The following is a 14,420-nucleotide window of genomic DNA, read 5'->3' on the forward strand; positions in this document are numbered from 1 at the left end:
TTATGGCTTACTGTTGGTGTGTGCATGTGCTTTATGTGTGATTGCAGGCAGTACAGCAGTGTTTACACTGTCCCTGTGTGTAATCCACTGTATTTTATGGATGCTGGTTCTCTGCCTGATTGAAACAGATCCAGTAGTGTGCTCTTTCTTTCTATTGACCTGCTGTTTTCTATAACACACACATGATTGAGCGCTGGTTCTCTCTCTCCTTCTCCTTACTGCTAAGCTGCAGAGATGAACAAGGGAGGAATAAAATGAATATAAAATATTTCTTCCTGTCTTGTAACTAGTTCTTATGACGTCTGGGCTTTAGTGAATCCTCAAAGGTGTAGGGTGAGAGGTGGAGGTGGGCTTTACCCGTGTTTTATTTATGTGAGCCATTTAACAGTGAGAAGTTGTTTTAGTCATTCTGAGAAGGTACACAGCCTCTTATTATTTAATTTCATTTTATTTCCCACATCAAGACAAAGTGTTCTCAGTCCAGAGAAGGAGAATCACTTGGCAAACATTGTTCTCAGAACAAAAACAAAGAAAAAAGCCAGGCATCCTTACATATGAGCAGTTAAAGTCAGTACTAATTGTGTCATTGTATAATATACTATATATATTTTTAAGAACATGGCAGTGAAATCCAGCCAGAAAAACCGATGCTATAGTACTGATACACCTTTTCATACTTAATTGAATAGATTTAAAAAAAAATTTTTACCATTCTATTTGTTGTTTTTAATTTAAACATTCCTCACCTTTTCAACTGATTGACTTTCTGATCTCAAACCACTACAACTGCACCTTCTCCCATCTCTCTCTATCCAGACGTATCCAACTCCTATAACAGTGATAATATACATAAATGTAGCTTCTCTTCTCTTCTCTTCTCTTCTCTTCTCTTCTCTTCTCTTCTCTTCTCTTCTCGTCTCGTCTCGTCTCTTCTCTTCTCTTCTCTTCTCTTCTCTTCAATAAATGAAACCATGTGTCACCTTAAGTTCTATGCTGATGTAGTGGTGGATGCATACAGTAGGTAGGGATGCTGTAACCTCCAGGTATCCATGAGTCGCATTACAACCACTAATGCAAGTCTGGAAAGCCCAGCCTTTTTCCGCTTAAAACACTGTAGTTTGGTACCCACTAAATACGTGGCCTTATATTAAGGAGCTACAGTATTTGTATCTGTACCAAGTACAGGATGTATTTGTGTGAGAGTGTGTGTGTAAGAGAATGAATGAATGTGTATTTGTGAAGGGCACTCAATCCCTGTAACCATGGTTACCAGGTGGTCGGCCCTCCCATGGGTTCCCATTTCATGACAGTAAAGAAAGAGAAATGGAAGGAGAACTAGAGATATAAAAATATTTTGTTTCAGTCTTGGTTAAGTAACAATGTATTTTTACATTGTGCATTCTGTAATTTTGTTTCCTCCCCATGTTAGAATGCAATCTGGTGAAGCAGTTTGTGGTTAAGTCCTGTCAGTATGTGTTTCTTATCAGAAACCTCCACTTAATAGTATCAGCACAACAGGATATTGGACACTGCTGAAGTATTTTCTGTTTATTGTCCTGCTTCATGTATCTTATTTCCATCATCTCTGCTTTGCTCTGCCGGCTTCTCCCCTGCTTCCCTGGGGCCAGATTCACAAAGCCTTTACAAGCTATTTCATCTTAAAGGGAAGGCCAGTGCTTGTTACTTGTTACATGGACATGTTGCTCCTCTTCCTGAAGACAGTTTGATATGCATTCATAAGGATTCACTGCCTTGTAAAGGAAGCCAGAAAGAGCAATAAAACAGTTGGGCGAGACTTCTAATCTGTACATAGCATTCCCAGAGCGAGCCTCTCGTTTGGATTGGCCTCTACTATAAAGTGAAAGTGCTTTCACTGCTTGCACTGGAGAACGTTAGGGTTTTTCCCCTGTCGTGCCTTATTTTTACATGTATGCAGTAGCAAAAGGGCAGCCCTGTCTCCCAGAAATGATACTTCTATATAACAAATGAGAGATATGCATCTTGTAGGAAATCTGTCATGATCTTAGCCTTTTTTTTCTGTCTCCACCCTATGTTTCCCTGTTATTTTAGACCCAGCCCCTTGTCTTTGTTCCATGATTCCCACTTCTGCTACCTGCTCCACCCCACTCATCTGTCTTCCATCTGTCCAATAAGCCACTCGGTATTTAAGTCAGCAGCCAATATTCATTCTTTGCCAGGGTTTCAACTGAGAAATGTCTCAAGAAACTAGTTGACTGCATTTGTCTCTGCTTACCAGATTTGTTCATGACCTGGTCCCCCTTTCAGTCCCCAACCCTGCTCGCCCTGTTTGAACTGTTAGATTCACTTGTGCGCTTGCAGCTCATTTAATCTGGTCAGTCTGTTCCCTGGATCTGGCACGTGTGTTTCAGTCTTTGTCAGCCATTACACTGTACATGTGTACCTCTGTTTACCTGCCTTTGAACCAGTTACCTTGCTTACCTGTACTCCTTTTTACTATCATTACAGGCTTGTCAGTCTTGTTCACTCCCCACCCCTAACTCCTTGTTTCTGGTCTGTACCCAGGTCCTTAAATTATACACTGACAGTGATGTATAGTAATGCTCTCTTGAGTGTTTTTTTTTTTTACTAACAAGAAAATGAATATATACTGAATATATCAGCAAAATATTTACTGTCAGCACATTTTCAAGAATATTGGCTCCTGACGAGTGAAGCATTGTGGTCATGGCCATACTCAAAGGTCAGTGCCGATGTGAAGCAAGAGACGAGACATGTTCAGTGCAATGAAAAGGTCAAAACCAAAAATGAATTTATCCCGCTAACAAGTACTGTCTGTGTAGCCAAACCCTGGCATAACTTATTCCTCTGCACTGTCACTGTGCACGTCCGTTGTTGTCACTGCTGCATTACAATCACATGAATGAGTTCCTTTACTGAAACGAACACGGGCACAGTGATTTACTTTGAGCTCGTTCCACATTCACCGGGCTTTAAATACTAGCACACCATGGCTGAACATAATCCCATTTACATTTACAGTGCTCAGCTGATTTAAGAACTTATATTCTACTGTATAGGCTAGTAAAGAACATGTGATGAATAGATCTGTAGTGAATAGGTTAAGGGAACCGAAATCAGACGTTATTACTGTAAGGATTTTGTTGGTTTGGGTCTTTTCTGTTAACAATAACAAAAACCTAAATACTGCAACCACTCACCATATATAAATATATATACACACACACAGTCAATGGGCAAAGCACATTAATAGCATATAAATTAAATGTGTGCAAACAGTGAAGATTCTGTTTTATTTTATAACCTGGCTGGTATTTTTCAGTTGTCTTTGGTTTTATTTTGTTTGTGTTGCCAAGGTCTTACAGCTTAGAGTGCACAGATTGGAACTGGTTCACACACACACTCACACACACATAGATAAAATCGGGTGGGGGGGGGGCGATTCAGGCGAGGACAATAGTGGGTGTGGGTGCAGAGACAAAAGGAAATCATAAGTGATAAGCTCACATGCTGTGTGTGGGTGTGTTCAGCATGTGGCTGTGGTTAATAAGCAGTAGAAAATAAAATGATAGACCCTCAGGGTAAGAGATGCTGCTCATTAAAAAAACTGCACATTCACTTCACTCTGTTTCTCTCTTCAAAGCAACTAATGGCTCTGTGTTTTGTTCGACACACCCTGAGAGAGATAAAAGACTGTACATAAAATGCTGCACATGGCAGAATATCCACTGAATGACAATGTGCACGGTTGACACCCTGCAATGAAGCTCACTCAGCATACCCATAATCTCTAGAAAGCATATGCTGTACTGGCTGCCATGTCCCGTTCACTGCTTGCATACTTGTGTAAGGTGCTGTTTGTTTTTCAGCCTGACTCTCCGCTTGTCTTCACACCTGAGTGAGTTTGTTCATGCAAATCTGATTAGACATTGTCTGTTTACTAGGTCTCCTCTCTTCATTGAAGATGTTAATCTCATAATTGACCTTTTAGAAAAAAAAAGCCTGTTGCCCTTGCTTTGTCTAGCTCTTTTAGCCGCATTTCAAATCACTCTACCATGTTCATCCTTTCATCCACTTCCAGTTGCAGTCAGTCCCTCATTGTATTCACTCAGCAGGCCACATCATTTTTGTTTCTACATGGTCCTCTGAAGGTTTTATGATTCCACTGGAGGCTGTGTTTAACCTCTGTGAGTGTGACCTTGGGAAGATGCTTCACTGCAAGTCAAAGCGTTAACTGTTATTATAGCCATTTGAAAACAGGCACCAGCCATTAACCTGGATATTACTTTTTAAATGATGTTGCCACAGCTAGTTTTGGGCCAGTGGTAAAGATGATGGAAGTGCCAACTAATGTTGAATCAGAGATTGCACTGAGTTACTAATGGAACAAAAGCTAGCCTGGATGTAACATCATGATTTCATAAAAATCTATTTGTCACTGGTGTTGAGATATATTGCCACTATTTCTTTAATGTAATGTTCACAGTGCATAACCTACTGTTGGGTCTTTGTTTATTCAGCTTTTTTATTTATTTTGCCATGCTCTTCCTGCTCTTTGTGTGTGTGTGTGTGTGTGTGTGTTTCCTCCCTGGGGAGCTGAGGCTGAAGTAATGAAATGCTCATTACTGATTCAGCTGGAAATGCTAGAGATACACTTACACACCTACATACACACACAACCACCAGATATCCAGGCACCTTTCAAGGTCACATTGCATCATGTGTGTGTGTGTGTGTTTGCGAGTCTGTGTGTAAATGAACACAAAGGAATGAACAAGTTGAACACCAATAAGACTGGGCATAATTCAGGTTTGAAGTGAACAGTTCTGTACAATACACCACAGGCACCTCATGTTATACACCATCATTAATGCAGACCGTGTTTTGAACTCTATTACACACACGCACACACACAGAACCAGAGATGAGAGACGAGTGATGACCACTGTCAGTGGTCATACTCATGGGGTAGTTTAACCTTTTCTACAGTGAGTAATGAGTGAGTGTGTGTGTGTGTGTGTGTGTGTTAATAAGAATGCAGGGCTGACATTTCCCTGATCCTCTCAGTGAACTGCAGTGGTAGATTGCAGTATCCAGGTTGGTGCTGTTGCAGATCAGTCAAAACATTCTGCCTTCTTCAGTGACTTCCAGCATATAAACAGCTTCGAGCTACTGTCGTGCAGTTTGCATCCCCAGAGGAGCTGATGTGACAGTTTACAAGGAGGGGCACAAATGGTCTCCATGTGGCTGAAGAGGAGAACACTGGGGCTATGATTCATCATCCCCTCCTTTCCAGGCAAATAAATGTGCCCTCTTCACCACTGACTTGTAATTTAGATATGTTTCCCAAATAATAAGATAAAAATGGAATTGGATTTAGAGGAAGTGTTCGCCCAGGGTGGCGGTACGGGTCCCAAGCAGAACCATAAATCAAAGCTGTGGTGACCCATGGGAAACAGAGCAGCCGGCCCTTCTCTCTTTCACTCAACACTCACATTGTTCTGGGATCCTGTCCAAACCGTTTAGTGTTAAAAGGCAAAGATGTCCCTCCATCCCCCAAAAATATCATTATACATTTTTCTAAATATTATGATTTTTTTTAAATATAGACATATTAGTTTGTTTTTCATTTTTTTTCAGTCATTCAAAGTTAAAGAGTATTTACATCTTAAAATTGAAATCTGCAGTGGTTTTTAAATAATATATTGTTTGCTGTCAGTGTCTAATGCATTTAGTTAGTAATGTGTTACAGTAATGTGAATACTTCAGTCACTAGAAGGGTACAGGATTACAATTCAAAATTCAGCAACTACGTTATAGTTACTAACTCCAGAAACCATGTTACTTTGGTTTGTAGGGGATAGTTTTCACCCTGTGTCACTGGGAGTTTGAAGGAGGGTCCGTAGACTGTATATAAAGGTGAATGACATGCCACCATTTCTGGCCATTATGAAAAAAAGTGAAGCAAAAATATTGTAAATAAGGAGGTGACCATCCTACTTTTGTGATGAATTTTGCAACCAGAGGTGGAGCCACGGTGTCAGGCTGCCAATCAGCGCTGTCAATACACTACAAATACACCGATTTTATATGATCAAATAACTTACTAAAAACAAACCAGTAGGATAATACCTACCTAAAATGACAGAAACCACCTTTGGGGAAAAAATGTATTTCATTTATATTTTGAATCCTTTGTTTGGCCATTGTCCCGTCTGTTAACGTGGAGGTGGCAGGGTTGATGGCCTATACTGCAACCAGCCACAGTGGCTGCGGTGCAGTGGCTTCACCTTCATCCATCTTTATTTACAAGCTGTAGTTTGGTCTCTTTGGGTTCAGTGGACACACTGGTCTGGGATATAGTATGCAGGGTAAGGAGTAACCTCGACCAGGACGTGTGGGGAGCTGTGTGCAGTCACTGAGGTGACGCTAACTGCTGGGTGGTCTGCCAGTGTATTGTTTTCTATTTCTGGATGTGTTAAATACAAGTGATGTGACGTGATGGTGGTTTGCAGGTGTTTAAAGGCACCTTTGAAGGACCTAGCAGCCGGGCAATGAAATTAAAGTAATGAGTAATTAACACCTTACTTTTGAAGCTATTCTTAGTAAGAGGCAGCCTGTCTATGGTGGCCTTGACCCAACTGGGATAAAAACAATTATTAATTAACACTTTCCCTTGTTTTGTATTTTATTGTGCCTTTGTATTGTAAAGGCAAAATATTCTACCTCAAAATCGAGTCAGAATCCATTTCCATTTGCGCATGTAGTTTTTGTAATGTTCAAGCTTTAGCATTCCTGGCTGGTCTGCAACAAGCAGTCCTAAAAAATCCATTCCAGACATGCCGATACCCAAACCTCAGCATATCTGTGATTAATTCTCTTTCATGCATTCCTCTAGTGTACCATCTGAAACAAAACCCCACTGACAGCACAGCATCTTCCTAATAACCAAACACAACACTGTAAATGTATGTGTGTGTCAATAAACACAGTGTGTTTCACAGAAAGCTATGTAGTGGTATAGGTAGTTATGGTAGGTAGTTATGATTTAATCATGCAGATCTGTGTGTAAAACAAAACCAAGTGTTAGAGAAGAATTTGTAACATCCTGTTCTTCTGCACCTTCAGAAGGTAACTTCAGCTAGTTAAAGTATTTGTGTTTAAGATAAGACTGCTGGTGCGTTTGCCCATGTGGATGTAGTGATGGAAAAGTGTCACGGAAGCACAGTCTATTGAGTGAAAACTGACAAGAGCAATGGTTTGTGTGTGTGGGTGTGTGAATGTTTGTGTGATGTGATAGTCCTCATGTTTTGAGGATGTAAGTTTATTTACACAGACACATTATGTGGACAAAATGACTTTATGGGGACAAGAAGCAAATGCCCAAAATCATTCGGTTTTAGAATGATGACCTGGTTTAAAGTTAGGGTGCGTCTCCAGAAAATGAGTCTAAGTCCGTGTAATGTCCCCTGCAGTTATGGCAACACATGTGTGTGTGTGTCTGCCATATGACACATGTTGTGGATTGTTGCCAGGAGACGAACATGCCAAAGGTCATGTAGGAGGAGTCTGCATGCTGCTTACAAACACACACATACACGGATATACAAAGCTGCCTCTCAAACAGAAGTTTGAATGACACCAATTTAAGACATTCATTGTAATTGTGAACCTTGTCATAATTTCATAATGTCTTTATCTTATTTCTGTGTTCCAGGCAGTTGTTGAATATTGTGATGGGTATTTTCCACTAGTATTTTGATCAATCAAAATAATAATCACTTAGATAAAAACATAATTAGCAGGTTAATCAATAATGGCATTAACATTCTGCCTTATGACACTAAGGTGCATCAACCCAGCTTTTAATTCTTCACTTGGTTTGTGTTTACATTTAGTCAGTTTTATTATTCATATTATTTACTTACCACAGTGTAAAAATACTACAAGTAAAAGTGTTGTAGAGTGAAAGTGCCCATTATGCATAAAAATACCACCCTGTGACAGATGTATTGTTGGATATTTTATTGTTTAATTATCAATATTGCTGCTTTAGAGAACAAGTAGCAATTTACTAGTGTGGTTCATTGAAGTTCAGCTCATTTGAACTTTTAAAATGGACACAACAGATGGACAGAAAACAGACCACACACACACACACACACACACACACATTTTACACAGCTGAGAACCCAGTGCTCCATATTGCTCTGTGCTGCTATTTGTCAAGAGAACACACAATAAAGGACACGTGCCTAATGAGGAAACACTCTACAGCAAATAAATCACCTATACAGACAGTCAGGAATAAAAAAGCATTATGCTACCTCTCTTGCACAGATATAGGAGAGTGTCTGTGTGTTGAAATTCAGTTTGTTTGGTCTGTTCATGTGCATATTTATGTGGGTGATTTCCTGCCTTCTTCATGTCTGTATTATTATGAAATGTGATATTTGTGTGAGTGTGTCAATGTTAACAAACTCCTCATTTCTCAGTGACTGAAAGGGATTCTTTGTCTATTGTCCTGCAGAACAACGTGTATTGGTCTGTGTGTGTGTGTGTGTGTGTGTGTCAGGACAGGAGAGGGAGAATGTTGTGTTTTTGTGACAGTGCATTTAGGTGGTGGGACTTTATGTCTCCTTCCCTTCCTAATCCTGACTTTCTGCTGTGTGTGTGTGTGTGTGGGGGGGGTGGGGGGTGTTACTGGTGGTATTTTCAGATAAATCACTCCCCAACACATGCATATGAAAGCATGAAAGCAGCTGGTGAAGTCCGACCGTGTGCCCATTAACTGGAACAACACATCACACATCTGTGTTTGTGGTCTTGTTTTTCTATAATTGTGCGGCCCAAAATCCTTGAGTTGCTATCTACGTGGGGACTGGAAGTCACTTGTGGGGACCGGAGGCTGTGGGGACCGGAGGCTGGTCCCCACAAGTGATGTCAAAGTGTATGTAGGGACCCAGTAAGTGACAAAAACAATGTGGGTGGGTGGGGTGATATCCATAGATCCTTCAGGACAAAACAACAACAAAACAGCCATAAATAGGCTGGTTTGTTGTTGATTCTGTGCTACCATGAGACTAAAAACAGAACCAGACTTCCACAAATCTTGACTCATAATTTATGAACTTATTTATTTATGAAGATCTTTTTAAACTAGATTTTTTTTTTTAAGTTTAATGATTGTAAAGGCCTCAAATAGATTTGGTTCACTTAGCTGATCTTTCTAGACAAGTAAGAGTTCCTGAAATGTTTGCTTGTAAAACTAGATTAATCAAGTGCTTTATTTATATTTTTAGATTATTATATGGACATTTTAAAGTTACAAAATTAAAAACCAACAATAAACATAAAAAGGAAAAAAGGTGTAAATAAAGTGCACCAATGTGGACCAGTTTTTTAAAATATATGTTAAATACAATAAAGACACAGTAACTTGAATAAAATTCGAGTTTTAAAAATTTATGTCAGATTATACAGAAATTAATACTGTTTTACTCCATCATATTTTTGCATGTTTAGATGATGACACAAGTGACACATCCAGTGGTCACAGCCCAGAATCAGAGAACATGGCTCCTCCTCCTCCTCCTCATCACCTCTCACCTCCACAGGTAGGTCCTTCACCTTTTCAGAGTTTTGACAGCCATATTTTATTTCATAAGTATTGCTCCCAACAACATAAAGAGAACATTTAACAAGCTGCACAGTCCAGATGACATTAGCAGGAAACTGTTTGGCGGAGGAGCTGATCACTCTGCAACAACAAGACTCCTGGCAGTGTTGTATACTGTAATAGAATATTTCCTTCAGTGTGGGAATGCTGTGAGTGGCTTGGAGCTGGCATGCATGTGAGAATGACTGAGCTAGTGGAAGAGGACACACACAAACACACACACACACACACACGTTGTTTTGTCAGCTTTCATGCAGCGTTCAGGATGGATCTGTTAGTGTATATCAGAGCAGCCAGATCTTTAGAATAAATCTTTACTTATCTGTTTATTTTACACCCCAACGTTTTTCCTCAACACTGCGACAAGCTGCTGTGATTAATGACTACAAACCTAATGTGTGATTGATCAATCCATCGTCTGCTGAGCTCAGATCCTGACACATCTCATGATCAGTATAGATGATCGTTTAAATAATCACTTTATTCTTTAATACTGTACGTGCCTTTTGCTTTATTCAGCCACGATAGGGCACCTCCACTATACACAGGTTTCCCATTTACGAACAATCAAGTATCAGGGTTACCTGTAGAAAATAACTAAACAAGTCTAAGTCCATTTACCATTGTGCAGTTAAAGCTAGAAATATTTTAAACAATAACTCTACATGTAGTTTATTTTCTAACCCCTGTGTGTACACATCTCTCAGAGGATGTTACTGTATGCACATCCAGATGTATAAATACCCACACAAATGCTTGCATATATTATGAGCACACAGACAGTGACAGACACATGCACATGGATACCCAGTATCTTTATATTATATGAGCAGAATGCTAATCAACAACTGCTTTTATCATTTACATATACTGTGTTTCCTTCCTTCTTTACTGGGTTATTCTGTTCTCCCCCTCACTCGCTTCCACTTCAGTTTGTATCTTATTGCATGTTGTCTGTCAGGTGGCTGTTCCAGGCTCAGCCCACATGATGACCGGTGAACCCTTAGCATTGACCCTGGTGACCCTGGTGCTGCTGTCGCCCGGAGACCCTCACTGATCATCACAGGCAGATCCTGAGATGGTCAAAGACAGGAGAGACTGAGAGACTACCACACACTGTAGGTCTGTGGTGAAGCTGGGGGTTTTCTGTAAGCTCAACTCAACCACTCTGATTGTTATTTTGGGTGGTCCGGCTGGTGATTTAGCACAGTTGCAGGTGCACAGTATGCATTTTCATATGATCTGAACTGACTTCTACATATGTTTATTTAACTTAACTCATACACTAGGATAGACTGCACAGCACTACTGAATTTTTTGGAAGAGAAATGTAAATACAAATAAATATATATTTATATAAAGAGATTCTATAGGAAACAATGGCTTGATGTGTAAATAGGGATTAATATAGAGCAGAACAGCCTGACTTGTTTTAGTTTGACCTTTACATTACAGTATGTATCTCACACAGAGATTAAGATCCATGGGTTTAAGCTAAAGGCTTAATAGTGTTAACACAGCAGTGCAGCTACAGTGAAAGCACAAAGGTTACCATAAATATAGATATAGGCTGGAAATAAAGGAGCTTTCTCAATACGCAAAACAGTCAGTTGTGTCATACTTTTCACAGATGGTCATGCAGTAAAATGTCTTTGACAATTTGGTCTGTAGGTCTGTGCAGAGTGACACCCATCCTGTTCATTGGTTCATGCACGCTTCCAAAAATTCTTCCAATATTTACCTCTGTCTTCTCATAGTTTGTCATTTATGTTTGTCTAGTGCAGGTACTTGTGTAGTTTTGGTAGCTGTGGGAAAAATGAGGAAGAGCTATTTTTTAGATGTTCAGAGTGCAGAGTTTTAAAAGCAATAGAGGGAGGGATGTAACAGCTTCAACTTCAGCTGCACTTATAAGCTGCCACTGCCATCCTTGACAGGATTGCCCTGTCAAAAATAAGACTGTTCTGAACACTAAAAGCACTCAATAGTAGAATAGAATAGTAAGTACAGTGTTTGACCACTTGCATTTCATTGTCATAACAATGTACTTATATGGCAGGCTGTTCTCCAAGTGTATTAATTAAAGTTGAAATGAGAGACTATAAAACACTGAACAAAATGTAGTGAACTTTGTTTTTGAGTTTGATAGATATGTTATGAGCTTGTCTCAGTACTGAGTGAAAACAAGAGAGTGATCAGTACATCTGAGCCCAGATCCAAAATGTGAATGAACCATAATTCCTATTAATTAGGTTTATCAAGTTCTCCTGCCTCTCTTGAGTCTCACACCTCCCAAACAGCTCATAACAGCAACACGGACCCTGGAGTACTGATTATTACATTCAAAATGGATCAAATGAACTAGGGAAGAACACTGTGTGCACTTCTGTCAGAGAGTTCTGTCTTCTCACATATATCATTATGTGCTGCAGGTATTAACTTGTTCAGATATTCGTAAGAAATAAACTGTTTCTTTTGAAGTTTCACATTGCAGATTAAGTTACAGTCAATTCTGTGCTGCAAATTAGCAGAAGTCTCATGAATGCATCTTATTTCACCGCCTGATAAAGTTTCTTTTTGAGGATTGTGACTGACAGATGAGGTGACTTAAGAAATACCATTAAAAATCTCAGTGTGTGTGTTATCTTGGCAGTAAGCCCAAATACTGTGTCTGCTAGTGGGATTCTGTTACACCATAATCTGTCGAACCAATGTGCTATTATCTGATTACATTTTAAATGTTAAACCTAGATGAGATGAGCCAACCCTCCCAGCTTCCAAGCCCACCACTTGCCGAACACAAACATAAACAAACCACCAACGCACGAATACATATTGACCATAAACAAGATAAGCAGATAAGGAAAATAACATGGATGCACAGTATTTTCTTGTTTGTCAACCTGAGATAAGAACACGAACAGAAATTGTGGAGATTTAAAAAATCTAAAAACAAATTTTAGATATGCTTAGAACCTTTGTAAAACATAAGATAATGAGCATGTACAGTGCTTTGGGGTAATAATTTAAATTACATTCTCATTAAGACCTCATTAACGTCATTTATCAAAGTCTAACATCTATCTTAGCTTAGCCTTCTTAGTTTGTTTGTGGCAGTATACAGGACCACCAGGATGCAACATACACCCAGTCAGCAGCTGTGGTTTCTCTCTCCACACTCAGTGCTAATGTAAACTAAACCAGCGAGCCTGATGTCAAACTTTAAATCAACCTGTACTGTGTCTTGCCACTTTGTTGTGTCAATAATCATCAGTTTATTATCTTCAGTAATAAACTGTGTTATTAAACTTATGCTGTACTTTGTCTTTCATATGTGTCAGTCCCAGAGTACGATGTTGTGCGGGAGACAGAAACGGAACAGAAACATGGTGTAAGAGAGCAAAAATAATCTCATCCATTAATGCTGCCATATCTTGAAGCAGTCACTGGAAGTACAGCAGTAATAATGTCTGAGAATCATAATAATGAAACCTTCCTCAATTAGAAAATAATAATCTGGATTTTAAAAATCTAATATAAAGCAGCAGTCCTGGATTTGCACTGCATACTGAGTTTGCTGCATCTCATGTCTCTTATTTGATCGCTCCTCACTTCTCAATCCTCACTCAACATGGAAATTGTCGAGGACTGAGGACATCTCAGGACTCTTATTGCTACTCTGAAGAGAGAAGAAGCTGCTGGAAGAGCCACGAGCAAGCTTACAAGAGAGTATCATTTACAGACGTCTTTTGGGTGTTGACGCACCATTTATCAAAAATCAGCTGATAATTGGACAGTCCAGATAAAGGATCAGGGGAAAGGATGTTACTTGTCGCTTTAAATGCATTTCCTTGACTCCTCTCTTCTCTTGTTTTTCCTTGCATCTTTTTTTGGGTGGGACTAAGATGCAAGAAAAGGGCACAAGTGAGGAAAACAGTGCTGCATAAAAAGTCACTTGGGATGTACCTCTCACAGTAACTAGGAATTCTGGGAACACCACTAGAATGTAAAATTAAGTTTTTTAGGTTTGGTTAATGTTTGGCTTGAAATAACTTACTGTGACTTGCTACTTAAGGATTGTAAAATGTACATTTTCAGCTAAATTGTAGCTGGGCACTTTCATAATGCAGATGATGGGTTTAAACATACAGGGGTTTTGAGCCATCAGAGGCTTATGCATATATTATATGGGCACACAGTCACAGCTCTATGGCCTCTGGCCCTTTGAGAGATTACTGTAATTGGATTGGCATGGTCAGAAGGCTGGCACAGATTGTGTGGTTGGCACAAGGAGCTGCCAGGGGATGATGGGAAATAAAGACATCATTGAATGCAAATTGCTGCAGTGAGGAAGACACAGAGCGATGGAGAGAGAAGTGGGGGGAGCAAGACTGTGAGCATCAGCCTGATGTTGGCACTGTCAACCCACACTGTGGGGCCGCTGTGGCTTAGGAGGTAGAGCGGTTGTCCCCTAACGAGTAGGTCGGCAGTTCAATTCCTGTTCTTCCCAGTCAAAGTGTTCTTGGGCAAGATGCTGAACTCCAAGTTGGTGGCCAGAGACAGCGCCACCATTGGTGTATTAGTGCTGCAGATGGTTCCCACAATTCTGTACCAGAGACAAAATCCTTGAAGAAATAGTCTTCAACCATTTCTTCATGCTGTCTTAAAATGTTATGTTTTTGTAGGTTATAAATTCTTAGTTTTTTCTTTTTTGTTTCTGTGCTGCTTTGATTGATTAGCTTGA

General features: G+C 39.7%; 1 protein-coding gene across 4 annotated transcripts in view; it reads left to right on the top strand.

Moving 5' to 3' along the window:
• Window positions 1-12,940, top strand: part of LOC109961754 (glypican-5-like) — a 43,072-nt gene extending 30,132 nt beyond the window's left edge. For all 4 annotated transcript variants that reach the window (XM_020602840.1, XM_020602842.1, XM_020602841.1 and 1 more), the window contains 2 exons: window positions 9,526-9,617; window positions 10,641-12,940. In XM_020602840.1, the coding sequence (XP_020458496.1) occupies window positions 9,526-9,617; window positions 10,641-10,736 (188 nt within the window). In that variant the 3' untranslated portion in view covers window positions 10,737-12,940. The remainder of the gene's footprint in view (window positions 1-9,525; window positions 9,618-10,640) is intronic.
• Window positions 12,941-14,420: the final 1,480 nt, after the last annotated feature.

This window comes from Monopterus albus, unplaced genomic scaffold (assembly GCF_001952655.1).
Source record: "Monopterus albus unplaced genomic scaffold, M_albus_1.0 scaffold58.1, whole genome shotgun sequence".
Classification (NCBI taxonomy): domain Eukaryota; kingdom Metazoa; phylum Chordata; class Actinopteri; order Synbranchiformes; family Synbranchidae; genus Monopterus; species Monopterus albus.